Consider the following 13,339-nt stretch of genomic DNA (forward strand, 5'->3'; position numbering starts at 1 on the left):
AAAAAAAAACTGTTGGATGGAGATACAGTTGGTTGGAAAAAAGGGAAAATATAGAACACTGTATATTATCAGTCTAATTTGCATAACAAAGATAGTGGGACCTCACTATCATGTTTTTGCTGTATTTGCAAATAAACCAAGAGGATTTAAGACATTGACATACGTGTACATACTGTCAAACTGGGCGTGACAGTCACTGTGAAAGAGCTTCAAGCTAGGACCAGCTGACACATACGTACTTTAGAATAAGGAGGTGAAGTAAGGGAGTCATCTGAGCAAGTGATGCTTCATAGTCAAACTCACTGCTCCAACTACTAGATACAGCTATTCCATAGCCCAGTTGCAACCTGTGTAGGGATTCTGCATTGCAGAATTGAACATCCTGTGATACTTTTAAGAAGACCAAATAGCTCATAAGCCTTTTCTTGCTCTGTGCTTCTGTTTTCTAGGACCTCATAGTTGACCAGACGATAGAGAAAGTTTCTTTCTGTGCCCCAGATAGAAACTTCGACAGAGCTTTTTCTTATATATGCCGAGATGGCACCACTCGGCGCTGGATCTGTCACTGCTTCATGGCTGTCAAGGACACGGTAAGTCCAACGTGGTATTTGCCATCATGAGGGTTAATTTTAAACTGGAATTTGCAACAACTTTATGTGTATGTCGTTGTTGGTGCTGTGACTCTCAAAGAGCTTTCAAAACCTGCTCTCTTCAGGGGGAGAGACTGAGCCATGCCGTAGGCTGTGCTTTTGCAGCCTGTTTAGAACGGAAACAGAAACGGGAGAAGGAATGTGGAGTCACTGCCACCTTTGATGCCAGTAGAACCACTTTTACAAGAGAAGGATCATTCCGCGTCACGACTGCCACAGAACAAGCCGAGAGGGAGGAGGTCATGAAACAGCTGCACGATGCCAAGAAAGGTGCAGTGTGTTCTGCTGTGGTGTGCTTGCTTGCTTGTTTGTTTGTTTTGGTTTTTTGAGACAGGGTTTCTCTGTAACTGTGGAGCCTGTCCTAGAACTAGCTCTTGTAGACCAGCCTGACCTTGAACTCACAGAGATCCACCTGCCTCTGCCTCCTGAATGCTAGGATTAAAGGCATGTGCCACACCTGCCTGGCTTTTTTGGGGGGGCGGGGGGAGTATGTTTATAAATGTGGATTTTCCCAACAGGTTTATATTTGAAGCTATCAGAGACAAGTTTCCTACAGACAAAAAGAACCCTTGGGATTACAGATATAGCCCAGTGATAAAGCATTTCTAATATGGGTTCTATTTTTATCATCCTTTATCCTCCACCCACACCATACACTCAGAGAGATCTCTTAGCAACATATGAAGACCTTAAGGACAAAACTAAAAGTCTTTCACAAGTGCTTTATTTAGAGTGGCTTAAAAACCATATTTTTTCCATTATAGTAAGCTCCTCTGGGGAAGGTGAAGAAGCTGCCGAGAGATACCCCTTGCCTATCCTGAAACAGATTTAATTCCAATGTGTCTATCTCTATTAGACACAAATGCCATCAAAGACAAACTTGGAGGAGGAAGCACAGCCCCCAGGTGTAGAAACACAAAGGGAGCACTGGCTACGATGCTGGAAGCGACAGTGCTGGTCTTATCCTGAAGCTTTACTTCTCTAATGCATTTGAGAGTGTACAGAACCCTGGAGCCAGCACTGAGTCTTCTTCAGTAGCACTACTTTATTTTTTAAAGATTTATTTATTATGTGTACAGTGTTCTGCCTGCACGTGTCCTGCTTAACAGAAGAGGGTGCAATATCTCATTATAGATGGTTGTGAGCTGCCATGTGGGTGCTGGGAATTGAACTCTGGAAGAACAGCCAGTGCTCTTAACTGCTGAGCCATCTCTCCATTCCCATCTACCTTATTCATTAAGACCAGGTCTCAGTTCAGCCCAGAGTTCACTGTCTTTGGATAGTTTAACTAGCCAGCTTGTTTCAGGGATCCCTTGTCTCCTCTTGAGTGCTGGACTTTCTCTTACACTGAGTGTAAATGCCCAGGCAGCATTTACATGGGTCCTGGGGAATCCAAGCTCCAGTTGTCAGATTTGTACAAAAAGCACTTGGCTTGCTGAGTCATCTCCTTAGCCTCTCATCCATTGGTTGTTTTACTAGATTTACAGAACCAAATGTGGGCCCCAAATCCAATGAGAAAGTAGTTGGTTACTCGTACAATAGACCTCATACTATTGCACCAGTGGGCACATCCTGCCTAGCCAACCATTGTTGCAGCTTGCAGGGTCCACTGCTGAGTAACACCATGTGTGACAGTTTCCTCCAGCACAAGTCTAACTTGCCTTCTGTGTCCTATGCCAGAGCATGTGATTTTAGCTATAGGGCTTTATCATCCAGATGACCCATCATTCTTTTGTTTTTAACATTTGTACGTGAAAGATACGTGGTAGTTCAGAAGAGAGTGTCCGGATCCCCTGTGAGCTGCCATGTCAGTGCTGGGAATTGAACCTGGGCCCTCTGGAAGAACAGCCAGCCAGTGCTCTTAACCATGAGCCATCTCTCCAGCCCTGTCTGGTCAGTCTTAATAGAGGATAAGACAACAGGCATTACTAAACTTTCATCTGTTGGAATGTAGGAGGTCTGAACCATTTTCCAGCCTATCTGTATAAGACAAGGAGGTGGACGAGTTAAAGAACAAGAGGGCTTCTGTACCCCTAGCTCTGTGAACTCAGAATATTTGAAAGTCACTACTGAGTCCTATGGTCTTTTTCTTTGATTTTATTGAGCAGAGACAGATAAGGCAGTTGTTGGTCCATCGGTGGCTTCTGGCAACACTGCACCATCCCCATCCTCTCCCACCTCTCCCACTTCGGATACCACTGCTTCTCTGGAGATGAGCAATCCTCATGCCATCCCACGCCGGCATGCACCAATTGAACAGCTTGCTCGCCAGGGCTCCTTCCGGGGATTTCCTGCTCTTAGCCAGAAGATGTCGCCCTTTAAACGCCAACTATCCCTCCGCATCAATGAGTTGCCTTCCACTATGCAGAGGAAGACTGATTTCCCAATCAAAAACGCAGGTAATATGCTCCAGCTCTGAAGCACCGCCTCCTTCACTGACAGCACAGATTCCTCTGAGTTAGTCTCCTGTCTCTCTGAAGCTGTTAGTTGTATCGTGTGTCATTTCCTGTGACAGCAAACTAGGGCCCTGGGGGCTGGAGAGATGACTGCTCTTCCCAGCAATACATGGTGGCTCATACCCATCTGTAATGAGATCTGGTGCCAGAACACTGTATACATAATAAATAAATCTTTAAAAAAAACCCTAGGGCCTATGAATAATATATTCTCTTCCATAAGTGGTTGACAGAACCACAATGGACTTTCTAGCTTGAGCCACAGGTTCGTGGTTTGTCCTGGTGTAGATATACTCTCTCTCTGCCAGCCTATTTCGAAATATCAAGGGCTCCAGATTCCCATTCTTACTGTGCTGCATAGGACCCAGGAGAATTAAAGAGGCTTTTAAAACATTTACAAGTTAATAGTACCACTGTCAAAGCAACAGAAGAAATGGATCAGTGTTCCTTGTGTTTCTGCATGGTGACTTCATAGGGAAGACACTCTAAATGGCTATCTTGTACAGATCTAGGCCTACTGTTGAACAGAAGCAAGCGGTTGCTCACATTTGCTCATCACCTGTGTGTGTTCTGTTCAGCTGAGCCAGCTGTAAGCTCTGTCCTTATCATACGATCTAGAGCAAAAAAAAGTGAGATCTGGATGGTGCTTTTATTGGCCCTATTCTACTTCCCTCTGAAACTGTCATGCTATCTCTATGACTGAACATGAGGAAGCTCTGGCTCAATCAACCCTTCTACTGACAACACTGTAAAGTACCGAGGGAAGATCTGTGTGCAGATGAAACTAGGCTTAGAGGACAGTTGGAGGTGAGTGATCACAGGAAGTCTTTTAGGCACCCACTGAAACAAGCTCCAGAGGCTTCAAGTACCTGGTCAGTCTCCCTCTGGGGCAGATGAGGCGCAAAGGGCTTTGTCTTTTCACAGATAAACAAAGGTTCAGTAAACATGGTTTATTTGCTCAGTGATAAGGAAGTGTTCTCAGAGTCTTTTCCCACACACACACAGGATCTCAAACTTTATTGGACACAACTCTAGGCGAAAGCAATCTTCCTGCTTGACTGTCCAGACTTAGTATTAAGGAGAGTCTTTAGCGTCCTCAGCTCACTGTCTTTGATATCACAGTTCATGTACTAGAGACTGTAAAGAAAATGAGAGTAGTAACACGTCCTCATTGGTCCAGGGCAGAGCTCTGCGTCCCGCCCTAACCTGTTCACGTCCTCATTGGTCCAGGGCAGAGCTCCCTAACCTGTTCACGTCCTCATTGGTCCAGGGCAGAGCTCTGTATCCTGCCTTAACCTGTTCACGTCCTCATTGGTCCAGGGCAGAGCTCTGCGTCCCTCCCTAACCTGTTCACGTCCTCATTGGTCCAGGGCAGAGCTCTGCATCCCGCCCTAACCTGTTCACGTCCTCATTGGTCCAGGGCAGAGCTCTGTGTCCCGCCCTAACCTGTTCACGTCCTCATTGGTCCAGGGCAGAGCTCTGCATCCCGCCTTAACCTGTTCTTTTGTTGTTGTTGGTTTTTTTTTTTTTTTTTTTTTTTTTTTTTGATAAAATTGCTTAATGGCTCTAGAACCTGATTGGGTCATAACTTCTAAGAACTTGCTGAAAGAAAAATAGATTGCAGAGATCCTCCAGAAAGATCCACCTAGTACATGCACCCTCACATTAAAGTAAAAAAAAAAAAAGAAAAAAATAGCCCCATCAAATTCTCCACAGTGTCTTAAGAAGAAATAAATTTAGGAATTTGCAGAGAAAGACGCTCTATCTTAGTGCATAAGTTACTGACATTTTCTGCTTTGCTATCTGAAAATTGAAGTATTCATCAATTAATTCACTGAAGCTGATGGTGTAACTTGACAGTTGAGACTTGTCCTTCTGCAAGTGAAGGATATAAAGTGAAAAATGGCTGCCTACACCACAGTGTCCTATTCCATTTCCTGTCTAGAACATTCTGCTTGCCTTGCAGTGCCAGAGGTAGAAGGAGAGGCAGAGAGCATCAGTTCCCTGTGCTCACAGATCACCAGTGCCTTCAGCACACCCCCTGAAGACCCCTTTTCCTCCGCCCCAATGACCAAGCCAGTGACACTGGTGGCACCACAGTCTCCTGTCTTACAAGGTTGGTAACCTCTGACCTCGGTTGTTCTCCTTAAACAATCATGTTAGCATCCTGAGCTTGCCTTATCCTCATCTCCCTGCCCACCCAGTTCTTGGGGCTTTGCTCAAACCCCTCCTGTCTCCTAATGTCCGCTTTCATCATTTGGCACATATATGTCTGTCTTTTATCTGCTATTAAGAGTTTCTGTAACCTCAGTCCACCGCTTTATTTTCCTCTCAAGAGTCAGAGCAGCCAGCCAGCTTTACAAAATCAGCAACTATCAGGAGTGGTTCGGACTCTGGGCCTTCTAGCATAGTGATTCCCCACCAAGGACAATTTTGCCCTCTCAGAAAATTCGGCCTTTCTTGTATGGAGACATTTTGGGAGGGGATGTTAATTACAGCATCAGAAATCCTGCCAAACGTCCTTCAGTGTGTAGGATGGGACCCACAGCAAAGAATTACCCATTCCAAAATGTCAGTGGTGTCAAAGTTGAGGAGATCTGGACTCACCTCCTCTCTTCTGAGAGGCTCATAAAGTAGAAGCCTTTCTGCAGTTCTCTGGTTCATTTTATGGTCTATAACAAGTATCCTAAAATTGCCTTTGTGACAACAGAGTTACACTCCAGGATTGGAGCCCCACACGCCCAGATGCTAAATAAAGTCCTCACTCATGGATCAACGGAGAATTTATGTCACTTAAGTCAGTGACTTCTGAAGTAAACGCCAGCATGGTTTAGTCCATCTCTTTGGAGAGTGCAGAGAAAGGGCTGCCCTGCAGGACAGTGCAGGAAGAAGCTGCCATACACCCTTGGCTTTGGTCTAAGTCTGGAGCTCTGTCTCTTTTGAAGCAAATGCCATATGTGCTTTATATCATAGCCTTTCTATCCAGCTGACAGACATTTGTAGTATTAGAAAAAATAAATTTGGTCTATTGAGCACTAAACAGTGCCTGCCACAGTGGAAAAACCCTCACACGTTATCTTAGTTAAACCTCAAATAGCTCTTTGAGGAAAGCATTACAAATAAGAAAAAATGACTGGGTGGTGCTGCCACAGGCCTGTAATCCCAGCACTAGGGAGGCAGAGGCAGATGGATGTGTGAGTTCAAGGCCAACCTGGTCTACAAAGTGGGTTCTAGGACAGCCAGGGCACAAAGAAACCCTGTCTCAAAAAACCAAGAAAAGAAAAGAAAAATGAGGCCAAGAGGCTAAGAGACATGCCCAGACTGTATAGCTAGGAGTTAAAGTCAGACCTTCCTGGACCAGTTACATCCCACTGGCCCTGACTGCTGAACAGAACACAGTCCTTGTCTTTAGAGGGCATCCAGTTTGTGGCTAAGGTGGTTTTGTTGTTGTTCAGCCCCAGGTAAACTGTGTGGTTGTCCACTCCTAAAGAAGGTGAAGACAGAGTTTATCACAGGGCAGGGGAAGGCACTTGTCTGCTCTGTGCTAAAGATGGAGAACCAGAACACAGACTAGAACCTGATAGAGCGATCAAAGGAACAAGGGTTAGGAGGCTTGGGTACAAGGAAATGAGAAAGATCAGCACTTTGGGATGTTATAAATATTACCTGGGTGGGGAGTCTTAAAGGTATAAAATTAATTTTGTAGTAAGTGACAATTGTATTAAAGTACCTGAAAACACATACCATTTGATTTCTCACTTGTAGACATACTAGAGTATGTATTCATGGTCTCTGTTTCTGAAGTTTCAATTGTCTGCGGTTAACTATCTCAAAGTATTAAATAGAAAATTCCAAAAAGAAAGAATTCATATATTTTAAGTTTTTACAATATGTTCTTACAATAATTGTTATTAACCCCTCAGTGTGTCTAGCTTATAGATGAAACTTTATCCTGGGTGTGAAGGTATAGGTAAAAACCCAGTATTATATAGGGTTTGCTACCATCTGGTTTTTAGGCATCTGTAGAACATCTAGGAACTTATTTCCCAATCCCAGAGTTATGGGCTTTTGAAAGAATTAAATTTGATAATGTAAATAAAATATTGTTAGCTTGATTCCCAGAATATACCAAGAAATTACTATACTCAACTTGCTATTGTTATTGGCCTGATTTGATCTCTTGGAAAAGTATAGAAGAACGAGATGTGCTTTATCTACTTAATTAATCCAAAGCCTAGTTCTTGAACAATCATGTTCAACTTAATTTGTATTAGTTAGGCTTCATTTCCTCTCTCATACATATTTTCATAGAACAGTCATTTGATACTGTGTATCCACTGTAGGAAAGCATGATCACCCCAACACCAGCTTTGCTGCCTTGTCTGCCCCACTGTATAGTGCATTGGCCTGGCTGGCCCATCTCCATGAAGTAGCTTGGACACCCTGCATGAATTAACTCCATCAATGTTGTCTGCTCCCATTATAGCTAATGGCACTGACTCAGCCTTCCATGTGCTTGCTGCTAAGCCAGCCAATACTGCTCTAGCACCCGTAGCAATGCCTGTGCGTGAAACGAACCCTTGGGCCCATGCCCCTGATGCTGCTAACAAGGAAATTGCAGCCATACATCCGGGTAAGGTGGCCACAGATATTGAAGTGGATTCTGGGAGCAGGTTCTAAAATCAGCCAGTTACCTAAGTGAGGACTATAAAAAAATATATTCCTTCCCAGACAGAAGTGGCTGTGAAAACAGGCTCTAAAGCTGGGACAAGAGGGTTAAGCTGGGAGGCTCTCGGGACTGTAGAACTCTAGAGCATTAGTGAGCCACCGTTCCCTGCAGCACCCTTATTGCTGGACTTAACAGCACACACAGCTGCCTATAGATAAAGGCAGCTACCAAAAATGCCATGAAGAACACTTTTTTTTTTTTTTACACCAACTTTTCTGGAGTGTTTTGAGGCAGGATCTCACTATATAACTTTGACTGGAACTCACTCTGTAGACCAGACTGGCCTCCAACTCAAAGACCTACCTGCCTCTACCCCCTGAGTACTGGGATTAAAGGTGTGCACTACCAGTCCTGACTTTCAGTGTTTTTAATTATCCATGTTTTGGGGGTTTTGAGACAGTCTTGCTACGTAGCCCTAACCTCTTGGTCCACTGCCTCAGACTCCTTGTTCTGGGAATGCAGGCATGCACCATGTGTCCAGCTCTTTGACATCCCCCTCCCCGCAAGAGAATAAGCTAGTTCTCTACTGTGGCTGCACCATGGCAACTTGATAGACTTTTCACACCTGTCGGCTGCCTTGGATCAGGGGTTTGAGCCATAGCTGAACAGCCTCAGCATGTCTTCAGATAAGCACAGACTCAGACAGGTTCTGCTTGTCCTCCTTGGCTGGTGACACTTCAGTTCCTCTACCAGAACCACAAGTGTCCCATCATGGAGACATGTTCCACACTTAGATCATTTACATAACCGAGGTTATCAAGAACGGCCTGTCTCTAATTCTTCCTCCCTCCCTCTGTCTTGTTGGTTCTAGGGACTGAGTGGGGTCAGTCTTCTGGTGCTGCCTCTCCAGGTCTCTTCCAGGCTGGTCACAGACGTACTCCCTCTGAGGCTGACCGTTGGTTAGAAGAAGTATCAAAGAGCGTCCGGGTCCAGCAGCCACAGGCCCCAACTGCCCCTCTGCAGCCAGTTCTTCAGCCTCCTCCACCTACTGCCATTGCGCCGCCAGCACCACCTTTCCAAGGAAATACATTCCTCACCTCTCAGCCTGTCCCAGTGGGTGTGGTCCCACCCCTGCAACCAGCCTTTGTCCCTGCCCAGTCCTACCCTGTGGCCAATGGGATGCCCTATGCAGCCTCTAATGTGCCTGTAGTGGGTATCACCCCTTCCCAGATGGTAGCCAATGTTTTTGGCACTGCAGGTCATCCCCAGGCCGGTCATCCCCATCAGTCACCAAGCCTGGCCAAGCAGCAGACATTCCCTCAGTATGAGACAAGTAGTGCTACCACCAGTCCCTTCTTTAAGCCTCCTGCTCAGCACCTCAATGGTTCTGCAGCTTTCAATGGTGTAGACGATGGCAGGCTGGCCTCAGGAAGCAGGCATGCAGAGGTCCCTGGGGGCACCTGCCCAGTGGATCCTTTTGAAGCCCAGTGGGCTGCATTAGAAAGCAAGTCCAAACAGCGCACTAATCCCTCCCCTACCAACCCTTTCTCCAGCGACTTACAGAAGACGTTTGAAATCGAACTTTAGGCAGTTTCTGCAACGTGTCATTTTCTGTACTTAGGCAGAGGAGCAAAGGGGACTTTGCTTTCCTGATCAGTACACTTTTTACTAATCCCAAAGGTCCCAAGGAGCGAGTCCAAGCTCAGAGTACAGTGAGGGGTGATGTCCAGAGAGGAAAGCACTCCTGGAGAGGACCGCTCTGCAGCTAGGCTAGAGAAGTCAAGGAGACGTTGCCTTTTGACCGCTCTCATACCCTTACAAATCTCTGGCAACAGAGAGGCAGAAGTATCTGAAGAGGAATCTGTATTCAAAGCACATTTACTGGAATATAAAACGTAACAGTGAGCAAAACAATCTCCCTTTGTTTTTCAGGCCAGTCACCCATAACGTCCCATACTGGCCTGGCTGAGAGCTTCATGAGCAGTGTGGCCTGTGCAGGCTGGGAAGCCAGGCAGGCCGTGCTGCCCTGTTCACAGGAGAGCTCAGCAGCAGCTGCCCAGCAGAGCTGTGTACTGGGGAGAAAGCTGAGCTTCCATTTTGAATAACAGAATAAATATTATAAATATATATATATATCAAAAAAGCCAAAATCTTTATTTTTATGCACCTAGAATATTTTAAATAGTTCTCAATATTAAAAAGTTGTATGAGTTGTAAGTAATCTTGCCAAAACTGAGCGGGTTAGTTGTAAGAAATTGTACATAAGATTGATTTATCGTTGATGCCTATTGAAGTAAAGAGGGAGGGTCGGGAACTGTGGGCAGGAGCCCTGGCTTGTCTGTGATCATTCACTGTAACTAGCACATGCAACAACAATCATACTGATGACCAGTACAGCCACTAGGTTGTAGTTTTAAATAAAATGAAAGCAGTGTTGTTCTTGTTTTAAACCTATGGTGAAACTCTAATGTCATTATTTTAATGGAATCAATCTACGCTCTAGAGAATGTGTATTATCTTATGTATCATTGCAGTTTCCTTATGTTAATCCTTTATCATTAAGGTGACAGTGACATAGCCATACCAGAAGGGAATGCAGTCTGTTGTGTTGGTTTGTAGTATGGGTCTTAATGGGTTTTGTCCTTAAAGTTTCGTTCCCGTAAGTTTTATAGGGATGAGGATTCTGGATTTATCTGTTCTGTGTGTCCGTTTCCCCTCTTCCCCACCATGAACAGAACAGCCCATGCCAGTTGCAGCTACTTGACCTCGGGTAACAACGTGAGACCCCATCTCATTTTTACTTTTGAACGTTGGCCTTACAATCAAATGTAAGTTATATATACATATATATATTTGTACTGATGAGAATTTATAATCTGCTTTAACAAAATAAATGTTCGTGGTAGAAGCTTTTGCCCATGAAGGGCTGTTCTTATTTGCAAGTGAACTTCTAGTTCTGTTTTTTATTTCTCTCTACTGCCGGTTTCTAGTTTGGGACTAGTGTAGTCCTTAGCTGTCATGGGTGCATCAATGGCTGTGATGCTGAGTTGATCTGCAGCAGCAGCATGGACCACACCCAGAAGCCGGGACTCTGAGTGGTGCCATATGGATAGACAGGGTCTCACTATGTCGTCCTGGCTAGCTTCGAACTCGGAGAGATCCACCTACCTCTGCCTCTCAGTGCGCCACCACTGCCTGACAGCACGGCTTCTCAGCTTGGGCTGTATATTGGAATTCCCTGAGGTGCAGCTTAGTGGAATGTGAACTCAGCATGCCTGAGATCTCCCACCATCTCCCACCGCGCATGCACACCCACACAAATAACTATAATACCAGACTATTCACCAGCCCAATTAAATCAAAATTTCAGTGAGAGTACCAAGCTGTGTTTCAGATCTTGAGGAGTGTGTTTCTGGCGGTTTGTTACAATCTGGTTAGCAGGGTAAGCACCCCTGGTCTAGAGCAGTTTACTGTCGCTGCTCAGCTTCCTGCTTGTACCTGCAGACAGCTGACCCCAGCTGTTTCTCAGCTCTTTCCTGAGCAAGATTATAGGCATGCACCACCATTCCCAGCGTGGGTTCCAGGTCATACTCAGGTCATCAGGCCTGGCAGTGCATGTTTTAACACTGAGCCATCTCCCCAGCCCCCGGCTGCTGTTTTCAGCATAGTTCTGACTCTAGCAACAAGTGCTCTGCTGCACAGATTCCCCCTCAGGGCAGCCCAGAGCAGGCCAGTGGGCTGTGTGCCCCCTTGCTGAGAATGTCCCCTAACATCACTATAAACTCCATACAGTGATAGTATTGAAGCCAGCTGGGCCACTACCAGGAAGATGAAGAGGCCTGGAAGACAGCTCACCGTCTGACCCAATGACTGGGTTCTAGCACAGAATACTCTGAGCAGTTGCTGCTACTGCTACTGTCACGTGCCTCCCTCCCCAGCTTGCTCTGTAATGTGGTGAGTGGATCCTCTATACAAATTGAGCATCCCTCACTCAAAATCAAACATACTTCTCGACGTTTTCGCAGGCTGACATGGCATTTGGGCGTTTTCGGCTTCCAATCATTTCAGATTTTTAGATTAGGGATGCTCCACTAGTAAAGTCTGCAAATATTTAAAAGTTTACAACACTTTGGTCCCAAGCATTTCAGATAAAGAATCCTCAACGCAGCAGGAACTATAAAGAGAAGGTGTAAAGGAACAGTTCTGTATAGGTGGAGTCCTCTTCTCAGCAACCTGACGTCATAGCACACAGACCCTGCTGAGCACTACAGGGGGAGGCTGGCACTGGCAGCTGCTGGGGCTTAACCCTGGCTTCCTGAGAGGTGACTCCTCCGCAAGCCGTGTCTTACCATCCCTTCTCCCCAGCAAACCATCCGGAACCGGCGCCACAGTTAGCCCTCATCCCTGCTGCCAGTCAGGCTGAGCATTTGGCTGGAAGCGAGAGCAGCTGGCACAGCAGAAGCTGGAGTAATATTCATTGCCACAGAGCTGGGCCTGCAGGATCAAGGCACAGTTGGCCAGCTCCGGCTGGTCGATGCACTCCCTGCCCAGGTCCCTGGACTGAGCGACTGGTGCTGCGGAACAAGAGAGAAAGGGCTGAGGCAGCTCCCCTGCCACAACTTCTCACCTGGTCCACACATACTCGATCAGCAAGAAGGGATTACGGCTTCCACTCCTTGCTGACCTCACTAGTGGTCCTCCTTTTTTACCTATCTGCGGTCTCAGCCCAGTGCACAGCCTTTCCCAGACTCCTCCTTACTGACTGGATCATCAGATGGATCTGCCCTCACTGTCCAGAGCCAAAGAGCCACATGACAGCTCTGTTGGCCTGGATTGGAAGGAAGGAAAGGTAGGGTCAAGTCCTAGGAAAGCTGGAAGTCAGTGAGAGCTGTCGTCCTCCCTGGTGCTGCTGAGTCCTCCAGCCTCCACGGCTCACCCGTCTCCTAGCCCCATCTTTCCTGCTTTCCACAAGAGAACACGATGAATCTTCAAAGCCCTGTTAGCCGAGGCTGATGGCATAGCCCCTACGCTACCTCACCACCCTTCCTAGTTTGTCGCTCAGATCTATTCTACCCTCTCTGCGGGATCTGTGCCGCACTGTCCCCAGTGTCCTCACAGCCAGCCACACAGGGCTGAGTATCTTCATTTCCCTGCTCCTTCAGAAGACCCCATAAAGACCAGACCAGCTGAGTGGCCTTAGAAAGGCTTGCTATTCTTACCAACATAACCGGAGCATGGTAGCAAACCCACATGTGCATGCTTATTTTTCAAGATCAGGAACTTTCATTCCAACTATCAGCTGCAGCTCTACCCTATCGCAGTAGACCATCCCTTCCCTACCGAGTTCCCTTTGGCACGTTTCTTGAGTTCTAGGAGCCTCTGCTTCCTTCTCAGTGAAATGGAGAGGAAATAATGTCTGCCTCAGAGGGGTGTTCTAAGGACTTAAAACAGCTGGGTCTGGTAGCACAGGCCTGCAGTCTCTACTTGGGAGGTCGAGGCAGACCACAGTTTCAAGGCCAGCTGAGGCAACTCAGGGAGACCCTATCTCAAACTAAAAATACCAA

The 13,339-nt window shown here is 46.3% G+C and overlaps 2 protein-coding genes across 19 annotated transcripts in view; one reads left to right on the forward strand and one right to left on the reverse strand.

Annotated features, from left to right (window-relative positions):
• Positions 1–10,722, forward strand: part of Numb (NUMB endocytic adaptor protein) — a 128,212-nt gene extending 117,490 nt beyond the window's left edge. For 9 of the 13 annotated variants that reach the window (XM_087911678.1, XM_087911677.1, XM_085697395.2 and 6 more), the window contains 6 exons: positions 450–590; positions 716–920; positions 2,759–3,049; positions 5,073–5,222; positions 7,593–7,739; positions 8,647–10,722. In XM_087911678.1, the coding sequence (XP_087767804.1) occupies positions 450–590; positions 716–920; positions 2,759–3,049; positions 5,073–5,222; positions 7,593–7,739; positions 8,647–9,362 (1,650 nt within the window). In that variant the 3' untranslated portion in view covers positions 9,363–10,722. The remainder of the gene's footprint in view (positions 1–449; positions 591–715; positions 921–2,758; positions 3,050–5,072; positions 5,223–7,592; positions 7,740–8,646) is intronic. The other 4 variants (XM_085697399.2, XM_085697401.2, XM_085697402.2 and 1 more) reach the window with 2 other exon arrangements.
• The window catches only part of Papln (papilin, proteoglycan like sulfated glycoprotein), a 39,220-nt gene continuing 29,922 nt past the window's right edge, over positions 4,042–13,339 (reverse strand). For 5 of the 6 annotated variants that reach the window (XM_087911673.1, XM_087911674.1, XM_087911672.1 and 2 more), the window contains one exon: positions 9,905–12,349. In XM_087911673.1, coding sequence (XP_087767799.1) covers positions 12,174–12,349 — 176 coding nt within the window. In that variant the 3' untranslated portion in view covers positions 9,905–12,173. Of the gene's footprint in view, positions 4,244–9,904; positions 12,350–13,339 lie in introns of those variants that run through there. The other variant, XM_087911676.1, reaches the window with a different exon arrangement.

This window comes from Myodes glareolus, chromosome 11 (genome assembly GCF_982192425.1).
Source record: "Myodes glareolus chromosome 11, mMyoGla1.1, whole genome shotgun sequence".
Classification (NCBI taxonomy): Eukaryota; Metazoa; Chordata; class Mammalia; order Rodentia; family Cricetidae; genus Myodes; species Myodes glareolus.